Genomic DNA, 20867 nt, shown 5'->3' on the forward strand with positions numbered 1-20867 from the left:
TGGATCATAGGGTCTGTTTCTATGCTGTATCACTTTATGACTCGAAGTAGTGAGTTGGAATTACCAGGCATAATAGAGCTCAGGTTAATGGTATAGCAGAGTGCACAGTATAATTGTACAAAAGTAGTATAATACTGGGAATTCAGAGTGGGAGAACTCTGAGTGTATTGAGACAGAAAGTGATACAAATAAGTATTACTCAAAACATTTAGGAGAATTCTAACATTTATTTTCTAGAAATACAGCTATTACAATCACAAATTTAATAACTAAAGTGATAAACATGCAGATATTCTAATATAAACTAACTGGAGCATTTAGATGATATATTGACAAATTGCATTATTGTAATCATGTTACAAAAGTTAATGCATAGAATAACAGTTAACAGTGATCTAAAAGATCAGACATGATTCCCGAGATGATGATGAGCAGTTGTAATTCTATACTTGCCTTTGGCTACAGCATCATATAAAAGCAAAACTGGCACTTAGATTACATTACAGTGTGGAAACAGGCCCTTCGGCCCAACAAGTCCACACCGACTCGCCGAAGCGTAACCCACCCACACCCCTACATTTACACCTTACCTAACACTACGGGCAATTTAGCATGGCCAATTCACCTGACCTGCACATCTTTGTGACTGTGGGAGGAAACCAGAGCACCCGGAGGAAACCCACACAGACACGGGGAGAACACGCAAACTCCACACAGTCAGTCGCCTGAGGCGGGAATTGAACCCGGGTCTTTGGCGCTGTGAGGCAGCAGTGCTAACCACTGTGCCACGTGCCGCCCATTATAACAAGAAGACTCATTTGAAAGTATCTTAACATAGTTAAAAGTTCAAATAATTTATTTTGAAGATATGACTTCGTGAAAGGTTGGCTTGACCAATGTTGAAAAGGATGCTTTCTTTTATATCTGCATAAATTCAGACACTTTAAAAAATCCAATTCACTGATGACAATATTCTAGTTTAGAACTGAGGTGTAGTACATGGAGCTTAATTTAGATAAATGCGAGGTATTGCACTTTGGCAAGGCAAATCAGGGCAGGAATTAGACACTTATTGGCATGGTTCTGGGGAGTGTTGCTGAACAAAGAGACCTTCATAGTTACTTGAAGGTGGAGTCACAGGTAGACAGGGCAGTGAAGAGGCATTTGGTACACTTGCCTTTATTGGTCAGTAAATTGAGAATGGGGTTGGGATGTCATGTTGCAACTGTATAGGATACTAGTTTGGTCATGTTTAAAATACAGTGTACCATTTCCCTTCTATAGGAAAAATGTTGTTAAACTTGAAAGGGTGCAGAAAAGATTTACAAGGTTGTAGCTGGGATTGGAGGGTTTGAGCTCTAGGCTGGGGTTAATTTCCCTAGAGTGTTGGAAGCTGATGAATGACCTTATAGAGGTTGTTAAAAATCATGATGGCATGGATACAGTGAATAGCCAAGGTCTTTTCCCAGGGTCGGATAGTCCAAAACCAGGGCATAAGTTTATGGTGACAGGGAAAGGATTTAAAAGAGACCTACGTGGCAACATTTTCATGCAGAGGGTGGTGCATGTATGGAATGATCTGCCAGAGGAAGTGGTGGAGGCTGGTACAATTACAAAATCTAAAAGTCGTCTGGATGGGTACACAAATAGGAAGGGTTTAGAGGGATATGGGCCAAATGCTGGCAAATGCGACTACAATAATTTGGGATATTTAGTTGCATAGATGAGTTGGACCACGCTGTACAGCTCTATGATTCTAGAAAAGGATGATCTCCAAGAAGAAACATTTGTGAGGTTTTATAATTGCTATTGGTAAATGTTAAACCAGAAAATAGAACAAAATAACAGGTAAGTATCAAAATCTGTAAGCTACAATAACATATTCAAAAGTGGATTAAAATATAAAAGGTATAAATGCCTTCCGTATTTTTGGGTAGTTATCAAACTTCTTCACGTAGAATTCATGACACAGAATAGCCATCATTGCATGGCTGAAAAACACATATAATATTACAAACCACCAGGTAAGGTGTCGTCCTTCAAAGGTCACACTGATAGCAAGGTAGATCAACAGTTCAGCTAAGTAATGTGGGCAGGAAACTACTTCAAACCAGTCACCATATGGGATGCTATGCTTGAAGTGAATCACTTCACCTATATAAAATAAACATAAACAGTTCATTATGTTAGTGAAATACATCAATGAAACCTCTTAGCACTGCACATTGTTTAGTATGCTTTCCAATTTGAAGATTATCCTAACAAACGAGATAATTGTTTCCCACATTAACCCGATCAGAAGGAGAAATAAAGATAAACACCAATTGAAATAACTGCAAATTCCAATGACTAATATAACTCTCTCTTTACTGTATGGAACCAACTTTTACTAAATCACCTCGTAGAATCATATTGCCTTTCAATGTTTCCAATAACTGGTCACCAACTACAAGCACTTTATCCTTCCATAATAGGTGGTCGAACGTGGCCTTTCATCTATGGTTTTGTGAGCACTGTTTTTTTTTTAATATAGCCACACCATTAGTAGAAAATACACAGTGAAAGTTGGACATTTTCATATCGATTTAAGGGGGAATCAAAAATCATAAAGCGACAAGCTCAATCAATCCAAGCATTCTCTTTGCTGGTGATCTGCTGAATGTTTAGGATTATACACAAAGAGTGGCACATGAGCTATTTCCTCCTTTTTTTTGGAGGGAAATAAAGAGGGTGAAGGAAAGAGACATGAAACTGTATTACAGTATGAATCAGTGAATGCTTTCAATGAAGAGATGAGGTTACTGAGGAAATTATTCTTGAAGGTTAATAACTGCAATTAAGTTTTCAATCAGCTGTTGGTCTGTCAGGTCAAATGAATAATTATTACAAGAATCACTGCAACAAAACGTGTGCTGACTTAAATGGCTCTCTGTGTAATATACTTAAGTGAAATGTGAACATATTAAATATAACAAAACAAAGAATGTAGATCCTGGAAATCTGGAACAAAAAACAGAAATTGCTGGAGAAACTCAGCAGGTCTGATACTGTCTATGGAGAGAAAACTGAGTTCTGAAGAGTCACTGGACTCTAAACATTAACTCTGCTTTCTCCCCACGACATGTGAATATTTGAGGTTAAGTCAATCATTGCTGAATTTACAGAATTCAAAACAGCTTTGCTTGAAATGTTATAGACGTGCCAGCAGTTTCACATACAGACTCCCTATTTGCAGAAATATTGTGTAGCATTCTTACCCATTTTGTTTTTCCTAAGACTGGCCAATATCACATGACTCCTGTGGTGATGTACTGTTGCCCACAAAAACAGCATTATTCCAGCTGCATGGTACCACTTCCCTTGTGCAAATAGGTCTCGAATCGCATACACTACACAAGGTAAAATAGTGACTAAAATATCAAACATTTTATAGTATACTTCACCAACTAAATATAATCATTCTACTTGCACACAATCAAAAGGCTCCACTGCCAATGCAAATAGCTCTTTAACATTAAAACTTTGAAAGAGAAGTTTATAAAGCACCCATACTTTGTACATTTGAATGTCAGCTATCACCAGGGCAAACTCAAATTGACCATTTTGTTAAATGGTTTTCTGAAAGAATTGGACTTAGTGTTCCTCAATCAGGAAATACTCCGAAGTTATGTTACACTTGCATTTAACTGTCCAGCCAAAATTAAAGTAGCAGCATAACTTCATTGCTTTATTTATTTCGACACTGTACTTCACATCCCGATTTCTGGCTTTAACTATGCAATAACATCACAGAATGATAAAGCACAGAAAATGTCATTCAGCTCAATCTACTTGTGCTGGCTCTTTGGGAAAGCGGGTGCATGGCAGACAAAATTCAGCAAAGTTATCCACCTACATACGTAAATCATGTGGAAACAAAACCTACCTTTGGTCCCAAGAACTGGTCCTTCACAATGCACTGTTAAACCAACAAGCACATAATAAACCAAACCCCAGCAATACTGTACTGGATGAATGACTCCATTTGAAAACACAGAGGTGAAAAGGCATTCTGTAAGGCGTCGAACAGCTTGTACACATAGCATTATTTGAACTAACAGAATGGATAGTTCATCACCTGAAAAAGAAATAGAAAGATATTAAAAACATTTAAAATATCTACCAGTAACTATCCTTAGCTGTGTTCATATTTTTCCAATGCTAATGTTTGCCTTGGTTCAGTACCAGTGTTGTCTGTTATACAAAAGCCACTTGAGGTTTCAGCACTACATTCACGTGCAATTGAGAGACTGCTATACTGTCAGTGATCCCAAGTAGACATAAAAGATTCCATGTACAAATCAAAGTTCAATACTTCCCACTGCACGCATTTTGACCTGGCCTCAATCATAATTACTCTTATTGATCTTCAAAACATTTGTATAATTATTGTTGATGCAACCTCGCTTTGCACCACTGAGTGTCCACATTTTTCTACATTATATCAGTCAAAACATTTGAGCAGTATTTCAATGCTTGGAAGTATGTTGCAAGGTTATGAAAGACATCATAATTATAAAGTTCCTTTTTTATGGCATACTACATGGTTTGCAAGTTGGTTGCAAGACTCAGTGTTATCACAGTTCAGGACTGGTATCATACACAGACATTTATCTATTCCAAATAAGTAAGCCAAAATAAAACAGAACTGCAGATCCTGGAAATCTGAAACAAAAATAGAGAGCACTGGAGAAATATAGCTGGTTGAGCAGCAGTGGAGGATAAGAACTAGAGTTAATGCTTTGAATCCAGTGACCAAACATCACAACTTTCTTAAAAATCACATAACACCAGGTTACAGTCCAACAGGATTAATTGGAAGCACTAACCTTTGGAGCGCTGCTCTTTCATCAGGTGATTGTAGAGTACACAGTTGTAAGACACAGAACTTATAGCAAAAGTATACAGTGTGATTTAACCGAAATTATATATTGAAAAATACCTTGATTGTTTGTTAAGTCTCTCATCTTAGAATGACCATGTTAGTTTCACTTCTTTCATATGTAATATCCATTCTCAGGTTAACTTTAACAACTGGTATCAGCCCAGATAATGTGTTGAAGGTGTTAGCCCCCTGCGTGCTGCTGTCTGTGCTATAATGATTAGACTGTTTCTAATCTAAAAAATGAATTAACAGAATCTTATATGGATTCATGCAGTTTTTGAGCAAAGTACAGATGAGAAACTTAAACAAACAAGGTATTTTTCAATGTATAATTTCAGTTACATCACATTGTAAACTTTTGCTATAAATTCTGTGTCTTTCAATTGTGTACTCCACAACCTCCTGATGAAGGAGCAGCGCTCCGAAAGCTAGTGTTTCCAATTAAACCTGGTGGACTATAACCTGGTGTTGTGTGATTTTAACTTTGTACACCCCAGTCCAACACCGGCACCTCCAAATCATGACTACCATCGACATCACTAACTGCCGGCTTAAAGTGGAGAGGATCTCCAAGAAGATTGCACATATCGACATTGACATCAAATTTCTACAGAAATGCAGGCAAGCAGGAAAGATCCCAAAAGGATTACGGATCACGAACCCATTCACGTCAACCTACAACACAGACTACACAGAGAGACTTTGACGCCGCACCTCTCGCAAACTTCTCAATCATCTCGTGTGCCAGGTCTACAGCAGACGCCACGACTTTGAACTTCAGACGGAGTCCACTCTCAGCCTGCACTCAGGATACAGCAGTACAATTACATGACATCGCCAAACAGACAAGGTAACAAAACTACACCACATACATGCACACCAAGAACAAAAAAACTGGAGAAAGCTGTAGTAGTGAAGCACACCCTGGCACCACAATGGATAACATTATCACTGCAGGGAACTTATTGGATCACTCCCTTCGACCAGAAGAGATTGAAGTCCTGAACAGGGGTTTCAATATCTGCCATCAAAATGGACAGCTTGGTTCTGGCAGCAGGCACGGAGGAATTCCTCAGACGAGTGAGACTTCGGGAATTCTTTCAAGGTGCCAGCAGTGATCCCAACGAGCCCACCGATGAACTGGAACAGTCATCAGGGGGATCCATAGAAAAGCGACCAAAGGAGGGGTCAATTTGGACCCCACTGAAAGGCCGCTGTCCTGGACTTGATATGTATATTCAAACTGTCAGGAAATATACAAATGCCAGATTCATCAGCTATACCCACAAAGTAGAGCAAAACATCACCCACTCACAACGCAATGCCATCCATGCTCTCAAAACCAATCACAACATTGTCATCAAACCAGCAGATAAAGAAGGAGCCATTGTCATTCAGAATAGAACAGATGACTGCAAGAAAGCGTAACGACAACTGAACAACCAGGAACACTACAGGCAACTACCAGCTGATCCGACCAAAGTACACACCCATGAACTAAACACATTGATCAGTACTTTGGATCCAGTCCTTCAGAGTTCCCTACACACCCTCATCCCACGTACTTCTTGCGTAGACAACTTCAACTGCCTTCCAAAGATACACAAAGTCAACACACTAGGATGTCCCATCGTATCGGGCAATGGGACCCTGTGTGAGAACCTCTCTGGTTATGCTGAAGGCATCTTGAAACCCATTGTACAGGAGATCCAGCTTCTGTCATGATACTATGGATTTCTTACAGAAACTCAGCACCCATGGACTAATCAAATCGGGAACATTCCTTGACACAATGGACGTTTCAGGACTCTACACCAGCATCCCCCACAATGACAGCATCGCAGCAACAGCCTCAGTACTCAACATCAACAACTGCCAATCTTCGGAACACTAACCTACAACTCATCCACTTTATCTTCGATCACAACGTCTTCATCTTTGACAACCAGTTCTTCATCCAGACACAAGGAACAGCCGTGAAGACCGAATTTGCACCCCAATGTGCCAACATCTTCATGCACAGGTTCGAACAAGACTTCTTCTCAACGCAGGACCTCCAACCACCACTGTACACCAGGTTCATTGACACCATTTTCTTCCTCTGGACCCATGGCAAGGAGTCACTGAACACAGTGACAGTTTCATCCCACTGTCAAACGCACCACGGACTACTCTCTACTATCTGTCTCTTTCTTGGACACATGCATCTAATCAAGGATTGGCACCTCAGCATCTCACTCTACCACAAACCCACAGATAACCTCACAATGCTACACTTCTCCAGCTTCCACCCAAAACATATTAAAACAAACATCCCCTATGGACAAGCCCTACACATACACCAGATCTGTTCAGATGAGGAGGAACGTGATGGGCACTTGGAAGTACCCAGGGATGTCCTCATAAGAGCAGGGCACGATGCTCAACTCATCGACTGCCAGTTCCGATGTGCCACAGTAATGACCTCCTCAGGAGACAGACGCGCGCTTCAACCGACAGGGTACCCTTTGCTATCCAGTACTTCACAGGAACCGAAAAACTACGCCACGTTCTTTGCGGCCTGCAACACATAATCAATGAGGATGAGCACTTTGCCAAGACATTCCCCACGCCTCCACTTCTCGCCTTTAAACAGCCACCAAACCTCAAATAGATAATTGTTCGTAGCAAACTACGCGGCTTCAGGACAACTCCATACAACCCTGTCACGGTAGACATTGCAAGATGTGTCAGAATGTGGACATGGATATCACCATTACACGTGGGGACACCTCCCATCATGTATGTGGCAAGTACTCATGTGACTCAGCCAACTTTGTCTATTTCATACACTGCAGGCTAGGATGCCCTGAGGCATGGTAATTGCAGAGTTACATTGTACTTTACTCAAAAACTGCATGAATTCATGTAACATTCTGTTAATTCATTTTTTAAGATTAGAATGAGTCTGACCATTGTGGCACAGACAACAGCACACAGGGGGCTAACATCTTCAACACATTAGCTGGGCTGACACCAATTATTAAAGTTAACCCGAGAATGTAATTTTAAAAAAAAAGTTTTGTGATTTTCATATGAAAGAAGTGAAATTAACATGGCCATTCTAACAGAAGTGAGACTGAACAAACAATCAAGGTATTTTTCAATGTATAATTTCAGTTACATCATTCTGTAAACCTTTGCTGTAAATTCTGTGTCTTACAATTGTGTACTCTACAACCACCTGGGTGAAGGAGCAGTGCTCTGAAAGCTAGTGCTTCCAATTAAACCTATCGGACTATAGCCTGGTGTGTGGATTTTAACTGTGTACACCCCAGTCCAACATTGGCATCTCCAAATCATCACAACTTTCTATTTTTGTTTAAGCCAAAATGTTTGCTTAAAATATAACTCTGTTGAAATTACATTGCATCCTAAGGATACACTTCTTCAATGAGCGTTGAATAAATTAGACTAATTTCTAGGAAGTTTCCAATTCCAGTAATAATTCGATTGAGTAATTTCAGAACAGGTTTCCCCTTTTCTTCTGATTTCCTTGAACAAGAACTGGACTCTTATTTACACAACAGTTTAACTTATTATTTACTACACATTATTGCAAATACACTGCCCCATTTTCAAACATCCCTGTACTGTTTTATTTGTGCAGCAAAGAGTACTTTAATACTTTACCAGATGTTAAATGTAATACGTTCCCACAAAGCAAGTTTAGTACTCTTTGAAGCCACATTGGATATGGATGCCTCAAAAAGAGACTTCGACAAGTGATTCCAAGTAGAATAGCGTTCCAAATTACTGAAACCATGTAAAAATGAGTAAACCATCTGTAGAACAGGTAGAAAAGCAATGTAAGACAGTTAACTGTAACTACAACCAAAAACAGTTTTTTGTATAAATGTCTGTGCTTGCATTGCAACAAGAGACAGCAATGAAACATGTAATATCAGCATCAGTACAGATTACAGCTTCTGGCCGACCCAGCCGATCCAGTTGCTGGCCCTGGACAGGGGAGACCATTCAGCCCCTCCAGCTGCTGGCCCTGAACAGCGGGAGACCATTCAGCCCCCTTCATCTGTTGGACCTGGACAGCAGGAGACCACTCAGCCCCTCTAGCTACTGGCCCTGGACAGCAGGAGACCATTCAGCCCCCTCCAGCTGCTGGCCTTGGACAGTGGGAGACCATTCAGCTGCTCGCCCTGGGCAGTGAAAGACCATTCAGCCCCCTCCAGCTGCTAGCCCTGGGTAGCGGGAGACCACTTGGCCCCTCTTGGTTGCTGGCCATGGGTAGGAGACCGCTCAGCCCCTCAATCACTTTCCTTCTCTTTACCTTTTCGGGAGGTCCAGGCGCTGCAGCCACGCCGGCCGCTGGAAGAAATACTGTTTACTTTTACCGTAACGCATGAAATCCTGGAATAACAGCGCGAAAATTCCCGAACCTGACCACACATTGTGAAAGATCACGCAGAATAAGAAAACCGTGGCGAAAATTAGCCAAACAACACCGATTACACTCAGCCCAGAGACAGACAACATCCCCAAGAGACAACTGTCCCAGATCACAGCCCCGGGAACGAGCATGCGCGGGTCCGGGCCCGGGAACGAGCATGCGCGGGTCCGGGCCCGGGAACGAGCATGCGCGGGCCCCGGAACAAACGGACGCAGACCCGGGCCTGGGAACGAGCGTGCGCAGAGTTTGCTTCCCAATTCTGTCAATTCCCATTCATTATGACCTTATCTCATACAAAGTTAAAAATCACACAACACCAGGTTATAGTCCAACAGGTTTAACTGGAAGCACTAACTTTCCGAGCGCTCCTGTGACTATCACCTGATGGAGGAGTAGTGCTCTGAAAGCTAGAGCTTCCAGTTAAACCTGTTGGACTATAACCTGGTGTTGTGTGATTTTTAACTTTGTACATTCCAGTCCAACACCGGCATCTCCAAATCATTATCTCATACACACTGTCATACACTACACTGTGTTCACCATGATCCCCTTATCTTTCACACTGTATCACTTTACCACCCAAAAGGTTAACTTCGATTTCTCTGCACAGATGCTGTCACACCTGCTCAGCTTTCCCAGCAATTTCTGTTTTTGTTTCTGATTTACAAAATCTGCAGTTCTTTCAGTTTTTTACTTTACAACATCTACCATGTTGTAGTTAAACCCTGGTTTGAGCATTGCTAGCCAGGCCAGCATTTATTGCCCATCCCTAATTACCTTGAGGAAGGCAGTGAACTGCACAGTCCTTGGTGTAAGAATAGCTATTGTGCAGGCAGGAAGGGATTTCCTGGATTTTGACTAAATACTGTATATACTTCTGTAAAAGCAAAAATTTTCAGACTATTTTTACAGGTTCAATTTACAGGGTTGACTAATACACTAGTTTTGAGGGGCTGAAATTCATGCTGCACTTCAAAATATGTATTAGCAGAAGTTAATTTGATCGCTCAATTAATCTTAGGTAAAGATGAAAAACACAATGAATTCAAAACAAGAATAAATTGCAGTAAGTACATTTTATTTATTCATACTGGCACAGAAAAAAATTAACATGTCAAAGAATCATTGAAATTCTGCAAAATCGCACAGTTCAACATCGTCATGGCCTGGTATAATGACACACTTAAAATGAAACATTTATTCAATTCTGAATGTTTAAGTGTCTTGAACTTTCTCGCCAAATTCTTCCATTTCCCTCCCATTTACTCTCGTATGTTATGATCCTCAGCAACATTAACAAATTTATCAAAGAATTAAAGATATATATAGCTAATATATCTCACTTGTATTCAGATATAATGACACAATTATAATGATTAACATTTTAACGATATTAACTTTTGGATTTATTGTGAACAAATTGCGATAAATAACGATAGTACTGGTGTGAATGAATGAATGAATCAAAACGTGCATTAGTAAACCAAGTGGACTACCGGTAAGTAGAGTTATGAATGAATTGATGAATGAATAGAGAAGCGGCATATTAAACAAAGAGTGATGAGTAGAGTTACCTCTACTAATCATAGAGTCATAGAGATGTACAGCACAAAAACAGACCCTTTGGTCCAACTCATCTATGCCAACCAGATATCCCAACCCAATCTGCCAGCAAACCCTTCATATTCATATACTCACCCAGATGCCTTTTAAATGTTGCAATTGTACCAGCCTCCACCACTTCCTCTGGCAGCTCATTCCATACACATATCACCCTCTGCATGAACAAGTTGCCCCTTAGGTCTCTTTTATATCTTTCCCTCTCACCCTAAACCTAAGCCCTCTAGTTCTAGACTCCCCAACCCCAGAGAAAAGACTTTGTCTATTTATCTTATCCATGCCCCTCATGATTTTATAAACCCCCATAAGGTCACTCCTCAGCCTCTGACGCTCCAGGGAAAACAGCCCCAGCCTATTCAACCTCTCCCTATAGCTCAAATCCTCCAACCCTGGCAACATCCTTGTAAATCTTTTCTGAACCCTTTCAAGTTTCACGACATGTTTCTGACAGGAAAGAGACCAAATTTGCGCACAATATTCCAAAAATGGCCTAACTAATGTCCTGTAAAACCGCAACATGACCTCCCAACTCCTGTACTCAATACTCTGACCAATAAAGGAATGCATACAAAAATGCCTTCTTCACTATCCTATCTACCTGCGACTCCATTTTCAAGGAGCTATGAACCTGCACTTCAAGGTCTCTTTGTTCAGCAACATTCCCTAGGACCTTACCATTAAATGTATAAGTCCAGCTAAGATTTGCTTTCCCAAAATGAATGAATTCAATTTTGTTTAAGTAGGTTAATGGGAACATGTAGTTTCCTTTGTAAGAGGTTTATAGTGCGATACAGTCGGGTCAACGTTTACACCAGATATATGCCCAAAAATAAGTGATCGACTCTTACATGCTTTTACACGAATATATTCGATAACAATAAAAGAACAGTGATTCAGTTGCAAGTCAGGATGGTGAGTAACTTGGATGGGAAGTGGTGGTGTTTCCATCCATCTGCTTCACCTGGTGGTAGGAAGGCAAAATTATTGTATATTTCTCTTCAGGGTTATATTGCAATTATTTGCATTTGAAGCCTGATGGGAGCAATTGTATTAATTACAATTTCACAGAGTTTGAATGGCATACATCTGCCATCAAGTTACATTCAGTTGAAAGGTCATTCTTTTGGCAACAATTAACATTACAAATTAAGGCCTCAAACAATCAGTACTGCTCTATATTTTTCATTATTTGGCCCTAGTTGGATCAGTACGCAAACTTAAAAGTTTCACTAGGCTTTGCCATTTCTGCACAACCCTTCATCCATTACACTGGAACACAGACCGGAGAGTCTTCTGTTTGCGCTGCCACCTCAGCCTCCAATGGCTAAGATTGTCTGGCTGTTCAGCCAGACAACCTTTCTCCTACAGCTACTCTATCTCCCTGACCTCAATGTGCTTCTACGAGATCACTGGGGAAGCTATTGCCTTTGATTTTGGCAAGTAATCACTGACAAGTCAGTCCATCCTGTTCACAGGTGAAATCAGAAGTCAGACGAGTTATAGTCCAACAGGTTTATTTGCAAACACAAGCTTTCAGAGTGTTGCTCCTTCATCAGGTGAAGTTGGAAGGAAGCACACTGTCATAGAGTATATAGGCGGAGTGATCATTGCAAGATAATTCCAGATAATAAAAGGTGTCAACAGATTAGTACAAATAGTGTGAGTGGAGTGTTGACAAGTCTTTGCAGGTGATCTCAAGTGTCAACAGCTGAATAACAAGTGAAAGGATGACTATGAACCAATTAGTTAAAGCAGAGAAACAATTGCAAAAAGTCAAAAATAAGGTGGTACTAAAAACAAACCAAATAGCTGGAATAATACTATTGGTATCAGAGCCGCATGATGAGGGTCTAACCAAAGTAACAAATAATCCTAAACTGCACAAGCCAATTAAGGTAAAGAGATAATAACAAATTATCAAGGTGGTGGTGTCAAACAACATTAGGGAAGATTTTACAAAGACATGTAGTGTTACATGAACCCAAGATCATGGCTGAGGCTGTCCTCATGGGTACAGAATGTGGCTATCAGTTTCTGCTTGACGATTCTGTATTGTTGTGTATCTCGAAGGCTGCCTTGGAGTTCACAGGCCTTGTTCACAGGCAAACTGGAGGTGATTCTCACAGTCGCTGGACTCAACACAAGATTAAGGGATTTGTGTGCTGTCCTTGTTACATGCTTCTCTCTTCTCCAGATTAATACATATTCTACATTATTTCTACTATTTATTTGGTGGTCTATAAATAACTCCATCAATGGCAGCTGCCCCTTGCTGTTTCTTAGTTTCACACAAATAGATTCCACATATTGTTCTCCCAATCAAAGATCCACCCTTACTAATGTACTGATCCCATCTCATGCTAACAGTGCAACTTCACCTGTTTTATGTGTTTGTCTGTCCTTCCTAAACATTGATTATCCTCAAAAGTTCAATTCAGTCCTGGTCATTAGATTTTATCTATTCACCTCTATTTGTGCCTTTAGTTCATTTATCTTATTGTGAATGCGTTTAAATAGAGTGCCCTTAACCTTGTTTTGTTTTTACATAATTCTACGTTCAAGGCTTACTCAATGCTCGGCTTTATGTTTACCCTGTCTTCTCATCTGCCTTGCAATTTTTCTGTTACTAGTTTAACTCCATAGGCAATTCAGGTTCTTATCCCCTTAACAAGAAGGAGTCCGGCAGGTGATTACGCAGACCTGGGGAAGCTTGTAATCTGAGTAAATCCCATGCCCTATCTTGCTATTTCCAGTTGTCTGTGGGAATTCAATAAAATTGTCGTTTTACCAAAGATGCTCACTAATATACCTCCTTAATGAAAGTTACACATGTAAAGGTTTTCCGAAATGGCCAATTATCCCTGTAGTGGCTTAGAAAGATTGTTAGGAAAAATGATTTTGTGACCTTGACTGCAAGATATTGCCATGCCAACTGTGAAACCTGAATACAGATTTTATTGCAGAAAGTGTTACAGGTTTGTAAAGGCTTTCTTGGGGACTTCTGAAATGGCCTAATAAACCACTCCAACATATCAAGCTGCTACCTTAAGGCAACCAGCAGTGGCTAATAAATATAAGTCTTGTCAGGGATGTGAGAATTAGATCATAGAATAGGCAGGGCATCACTGAATGGTGAAACAGGGTTGAAGGGCTAATTGGCTTCCTCCCGTTCCTATGCTCCAATCACTTCTCATTCTTCTAAACCCCAGAAAATAAATGCTATTCTACTCAAATTCTCAACATAGAATCATCCTGTTATCCCATACATCTAGTGAACACATAACGCAAGTAGAACACTCCTTAGGTAAAGAGACCCAAAGCTGTACACAGTACACAAGTCTGATCTCACCAAAGCCCTACATAATTGCAGCTAGACTGCCTTACTTTTATACTCTAAACCCCTTACAATAATGGCTAACATACTATTTGTTTTTCCAATTGCTTATTGTTGCTGCTTGCTAATTTTTAGTTATTCATGTTCAAGAACACCTAAATCCCTCTGAATCTCAACTTTTACTAATATATCACAATTTAGTTCGACCATTGCTGATCTGTACACCAAACCAGTTTTCTTTTTAGAAAGCAAATAATGAGTTGAGTTTGAGACATAATAACTACAGATACAGTGAACTGAGCAACTTCTAGGGACAATAACATTATTTGTGCTTTAATCATCTGTAATGAAAATATTTTTATAATGCTCAGGTTAAATAATATAAAACGAATCATGCAAAACCACAAAGCAATTGTTTTATTTTGAAAGTAACACTCAGCTCATATGTAACGCAGACATTTGTTTTCCTCCTGGATGTAATGTAGGTTTAGAGCTCCCCCAATTGGCAGTACTGTGTTATCTTTCCGTGGAGGTCAACTGGTTGCCATGATCATATCAGGGCATGTATGACTACAGTCATACAGTCATAGAGTAATGCAGCATAGAAGAAGCCCTGCAGGGCATCGATTCTGTGCCAATCTATCTACATAATCCCACTTTACAACACTTGGCCCATGGCCTTGAATGGATTTAATATAAAATTTAAAGAAATTTTGCTTGCAGTTTAATTTCCTTTTAGTACTTAAAATTATGTTTGATGCATCCAATGTGATATACAATAGCAGAGTCAGATAACATAATATTTTGATTTGATATCTTTTGAAGTCCTAAAGGCTGACCTAGGGATATCACTACCAAAGGAGCTGCAGTGGTTCAGGAAGGCACCTCACCACCATCTTCTCATGGGCAACTAGGGACAGACCATAAAAATGCTGGTTTATTTGAGGATACATTCTATTTTGTTCAAAAAAAAATCCACAACTTGTAGTCAGGGTCAGTCAGTTTGGAATAAGACCAGCCTGTTTGTATTCTGAGACAGACACAGATTCTGATTGAGGTCTCGTACTTACAATTCAGTGTCTGACCTGAGATGTTACCTTTTATATCTCTGCCTAATTAAAGTTTGGAAAGTTAGGCAGACACTAATTAAACCTTTAATTGTCTTGGGGCAGTGACTTGAAACTGGGTCTGAATTTGCATCTTGATCATTTGAAATTTACATCTCTTTCCTAACAAAGTTCTCCATCAGCCATTTTAAGTTTGTTCACTCAACTTACACCAGTTGTATGATTCTTTGATCTCTCTGTCTATAAACTCTGTGGTGGTGTGCCCTCTCTCACTGCACTAGACAAAGGACCGTCGCTCTGAAAGTTTGTAATTTCAAATAAATCTGTTGGACTATAACCTGGCGTTATGTCATTCTTTACTGGTTCAGCCAATGATGCCCATCACTTGAATGAAAAATAATTCACAAAAGCATCCCGGAAAAGCAGGCAACTCAATTCTGGGAATGGTTTTTACTGCACTGGTTTACAGAGGGAATGGTGACCGATAAAAGGGAGAGCAATTGGAGACAGTGAAATCAAATAGTGAATAGGATGAAATTGGAAGCCCTGGAAGAGAGAGACTTAAACATGACCTTATAAGTCTGACCTCTGCATGGAGAGGATGTAGGCCAAATAAGCGCATGGCTTCCCTTCCATTATCCTGAACTGTGGAGAGAAAGTCATGACATTGTCAGTTATATTAACAGGATCAATGAAAATGGAAGGAAGGCCAAAAAGTCAGAGGAGCCACGTGGATAGCAAGTCAAAAGGGAACATGTAGTATGGGGGCAGGTGAACCCTGCAGGTCATTTACATTGAGATGATGTTGGAATCTTGCCATATCAGATTGAACGTTAATTGTGCAAGAATAAAATAGATGAGGGCAGAGCGGTAAAGGTTCATTACATGGATCTTAGTGAGGTCTTTGACAAGGCTCCACGTGATAGATGGGTTGGTAAAGTTAGATCAAATGGGATTCAGGCAGATTTTGCCAATTGGATACAAAATTAGCAATGCACAAAATGGCTGATACTGCAGGGTGGTCAGAGTTGTCTGTTTCTTGTTTTTCAGGGCAGAGTAAAACTTTTAGGATTTAAGGCACTGATAGAGGCAATTGCCGGAATCCACTCAATAGTGATATCAGCCACTTTGGTACGTTTTTGTCAGATTTTTGAAGAATGTACATTAAGAATTATTACCTCATGCAACCACAGACGTGACCTCACTCCAGGTGCCTCTTTTTGTCAGGAAGACAGGGTAGTGCCAGCAGCCATCTGGGAGAGACAAAGACAGGACCCCCAGAAACCTCCTTTCAGGACACTTCAGTGGAGCTCAGTTCCTCCACACTCCCCTGTCTAAGAATCCTGAACCTGCTGCAGTTCAAGTCCAGGGAGGTGAAGCTGCATCCAAACAGGAGACTCCAAGTAGACCTGGACTCTCCAAGCCCAAAAAACACCAGGGTATGACAGCACAAGACTTCTCAGTCAACAGGGCAAAAGTGAGGACTGCAGATGCAGGAGATCAGAGTCTAGATTAGAGTGGTGCTGGAAAAGCACAGCAGGTCAGGCAGCATCCGAGGAGCAGGAAAATCAACATTTCAGGCAAAAGCCCTTCACCAGAGTCTCTTCTCAGTCATAGTAATAGAGTCATAGAGATGTACAGCATGGAAGCAGAGCCTTCGGTCCAATCCGTCCAGACACAGCATATGGGGCATAAAGGATAGGCATCAAAAAAGGCATGGGGGTGTTGGTGGGGCATACATTGGCATGAAAGTATGAGGAGCCAAAGGCATTGTTTGGGGGGGAGAGGAATGAGGTATATTAGGTGATGAGTGAGTGTAAGGGGATGTATGGAGGGGAAGCTGAGCTTCCCTTTCTGCTATGGGATAAAGTCCCACTGCACCAAGGCAGGCTTTTTATACACAGCCTGTGCACCCAGCAGTCTCTGTGGTTGACTTTGAACACGCATAGAGGTCAGCTGCCCAAACTGCCTCCCGCAATGTGAACATCTCTTAGCCTGAAAGTATTTTTGTGAGGTGGGCAGATTAAGTTCGAGTAAGGAATTTTTTCAACTCCTAGTATCTTGCCTGATAGAGGAAAATCCAGGCCTCATTGGACTGTTGAGATTGTGGATTTTGGGAATGAAGTGCTCTTGGATAGCTTGTCTGTATTATAGCTATACTGTCTGCTTCCTTTCCTTCTTCTCCTCCTCCTGAGTCTGTAATGGCGAGCCATGTTCTGTAATGATGGTTTGGATGTGGCAGACAGAATGATTGACACACCTTCTACTGTCAATGCAATAGCTGTTCTCCAGAATGGGTGAGGTCACACAATTTTCTCTTCAGTCCTTCCACTGCTCAATAATATCAATCATAAGGACATAAGAATAGGAGCAGGGTTAGGCCATCTGGCTCTTCCTGCTGCTCTGCCATTCAATAAAATCATGGCTGATATTTTCGTAGCCTCAGCTCCACTTACCTGTCCTCTCACCATAACCCTTAATCCCTTTACTGTTCAAAGAATTATCTACCTTAGCTTTAAAAACATTTGCTGAGGAAGCCTCGACTACTTCACTGGGCAGGGAATTCCACAGATTCACAACCCTTGGGGTGAAGAAGTTCTTTCTCAATTCAGTCCTAAATCTGCTTCCTTTAATTTTGAGGCTATGCCCTCTTGTCCTAGCTTCACCCGCCAGTGGAAACATCCTCTCTACTTCTATCTTACCTATTCCATTCATAATTTTATGTGTTTCTATAAGACCTCCCCATTCTTCTAAATTCCAATGAATATAATCCCAGTCTACTCAGTCCTTCCTCATAAGCTAATCCCCCTCCACTCGGCAATCAACCTCGTGAACTTCCTCTGCACCCCCTCCAGTGCCAGTATATTCTTTCTCAAGTAAGGAGATTAAAACTGCATGCAGTACTCCGGGTGTGGTCTCACCAGTACCCCATACATCTGCAATATAACCTTTCTGCTTTTAAACTCAATCCCTTTAGCAATGAAGGACCAAAATTCCATTTGCCTCCTTAATTATCTCTTTCACCTGCAGACCAACCTTCTGTGATTCATAGCAGCATTGTACTCACCATGACTTTGTGAGGTCAAGTTCAGGAGTGCTGAATAAGCCAGAGTGCAAAGAATTATGTTGACAACTATTTTAGGATTGTTAGTTGGGCTCAAAATATAGCACACCTTTGTGTATTTGCAGCTACATATATTAACACAGAAGGTCGTGTACTTTACAGGCGTGTTCACTTTCTGCATTGGGTTCCATTCAACAACAGAGATGGCAGCCATTCCTTAAGGTAATGCCTTGACCAATCAGAGTCAAATTTCCTGGTCTAAAATTTAAGGAAAGCTTGAAAGTTAACTGTCAGTCATCATTAACTGGTTTCTTTTCATGGCAATGTCAACTGCCAATCACTTGCCAAACAAAACATTCCTCTCATACAATATAAATACTGCTTTTTTATCCTTTGTATTTCTTGTGAATTACCTTAACGAGTGCAAGGCACAAAGCTTCGACCAAATGTTACTTTTCTTCAGCAAAACTAAAGGATATTAATTCAAACACAAAGTCCAAAATGGCAGGTCTGGAATTAGATGGTGATTGACATCAGTGTCTGCTTAGTCTGCACATTTGTGCTCACACTTGCAAAGCATGAGTTAACATTCTCACTAAGATGGTGGTTTACTTTTGGCCAAGCAAGAACTGAACAGAAGCAATGTAGATATTATTTTAGCATTAAAGGGCACCTGCCAGAAGTAACAGTGCTACAGGAGCCAAGTTAATATAAAAGGAAGGAGTTTCCACTGTTACATAACACAGTGGAAATTTTTGCAACGTAATTAGTTAAGTGGAGAAAACAAATTTCTCGTCTGTATTCAAGTGGGAGTACCAAAATAGAAAATCATGTTTAGGGTTAACAGAAAATGTCAAACATACACTTAAAATAGATTTTCTTTAATAGGAAGGAAATGCATCACCTAAGAACCATAATTGGTATCTGGGAAAACAGATGCTTTTGATCATATATGTCCACCTGGCAAGATGTCTAAAGTTGCCCTTGTGTGACCTGAGAAAAAGGAGAGCTGATAAAGTAGCCTAAACTATTTGCAGAAATCCCAGATATTCAACCTCACTAATGCACTTCAGTGGACTCAGTTAGAACTAAAGATAACAGAATTAAGGACTGAAAGCATTTGCTTGTCAATGTTGACTATCAGTGAGTCTAGGTTTAATAATGTGTAAGGTGCAGATAAAGGTGCTCCAAACAGTTTGACAGGAGTGGGCATTTGCAAAGAGTGGATCTGTTTCATATGGCTTTTAACCTATTTTCCTTGGTATAATGCATTTAACTTGAAGCAAAGTCCTGAAGCTAGCTTATGATAACAAACTGTGAAACTACATCTAGCAGAAATCAGACGGGAGGGCAGGAAAATCAATGGCTGTGTCACTCACCAATGCCCCACAATGATCGCACTCTCTTTCTAGTTTTAGGAAGGACTTGAACAAGGTATGAGAGTGGGCAAAGAAGTGGCAGATGTAATACAATGTGAGAAAATGTAAGAAGAAAGGTGTAGACTATTTTCTAATTGGGGAAAGGTTTCATAAATCTGAAGCACAAAGGGACTTAGGAGGCCTAGTTCAGGTTCAGTTGGCTATTATGAAGGCAAATACAATATTATGTTTCATTTCAAGAGGGCTAGAAAACAAGAGTAGAAATGTACTGCTGAGGATGTGTAAGGCTTTGGCCAGACCACATTTGAAATATTGTGAGCAGTTTTGGGCTGGCATTGGAGGGGGTCCAGAGGAGATTTATAAAAATAATCCTAGCGATGAAAGACTTGTCATTATGAGGAACAGTTCAGGACTCTGGGTCTGTACTCAATAGAGTTACAAGGATGAGAGGGCAATCTGATCAACCTGAGAGGCCTGGAAAAGATGTTTCTACTAGAAGGAGAGACTAGGACCAAGAGCTTATTTTCAGAGTTGAAAGGATGACTGGTTAGAACTGAGATGAGGAGGAATCTTATCAGCTGGAGCGTGGTGATTCTGTGGAACTCATTGTCACAGAGGGCTGTGGAGATCAAGTCATTGAGTCTATTTAAGATGGAAATATATAGGTTCTTGATGAGTAAGGGGACGAGAGGTTGTGGGGAGAAGGCAGGAGAATGAGGTTGAGAACATATCAACAATAATCGAATGATGGAGCAGACTTAAAGGGTGAAATGACCTAACTTTGCTTCTATGTCTTCAGGTCCTACGGGCTTTTAAACATGAGCTGCTGACAAAGGATTCCACATAAGCTGGTGTGAGCCATTGCTAAATATGCAGATTGGGCTCAAATTCCTCCCCAGGTGAAGACAATGGAAAGAGGAACTGGGATCAGAAGAGGTCGCTTTGGTTTCTTTATTTTCCTTCGTAGACCAGGAGAAGGAAAAATGACCTCTGTTCAAATTCCAATACCTGCGGAGGTGCCAATCCTATGGA

At 40.6% G+C, this 20867-nt stretch overlaps 1 protein-coding gene across 1 annotated transcript; it reads right to left on the bottom strand.

Annotated features, from left to right (window-relative positions):
* Positions 1–282: 282 nt before the first annotated feature.
* On the bottom strand, positions 283–18670 carry srd5a3 (steroid 5 alpha-reductase 3). The gene is made up of 6 exons (XM_060824339.1): positions 18460–18670; positions 9252–9654; positions 8597–8748; positions 3926–4117; positions 3258–3389; positions 283–2154 (listed from the first exon to the last, which is right to left on the bottom strand). Exons 1-6 carry the CDS (start codon positions 18668–18670, stop codon positions 1895–1897), a joined length of 1350 nt encoding a protein of 449 aa, XP_060680322.1. The 3' UTR covers positions 283–1894.
* Positions 18671–20867: the final 2197 nt, after the last annotated feature.

This window comes from Hemiscyllium ocellatum, chromosome 1, assembly GCF_020745735.1.
Source record: "Hemiscyllium ocellatum isolate sHemOce1 chromosome 1, sHemOce1.pat.X.cur, whole genome shotgun sequence".
Lineage (NCBI taxonomy): Eukaryota > Metazoa > Chordata > Chondrichthyes > Orectolobiformes > Hemiscylliidae > Hemiscyllium > Hemiscyllium ocellatum.

What these genes read in the sequence shown, in the direction of transcription:
- srd5a3 (XM_060824339.1), bottom strand. Translation starts at nt 18,670, where the DNA reads ATGGCTGCCATCTCTGTTGTTGAATGGAACCCAATGCAGAAAGTGAAC. An exon ending in CTTGACCTCACAAAGTCATG is followed by an intron (nt 9,655 to 18,459) that starts GTGAGTACAATG and finishes GTATGAGATAAG; the next exon opens with GTCATAATGAATGGGAATTG. An exon ending in TCTTAGGAAAAACAAAATGG is followed by an intron (nt 2,155 to 3,257) that starts GTAAGAATGCTA and finishes TATTTTATATAG; the next exon opens with GTGAAGTGATTCACTTCAAG.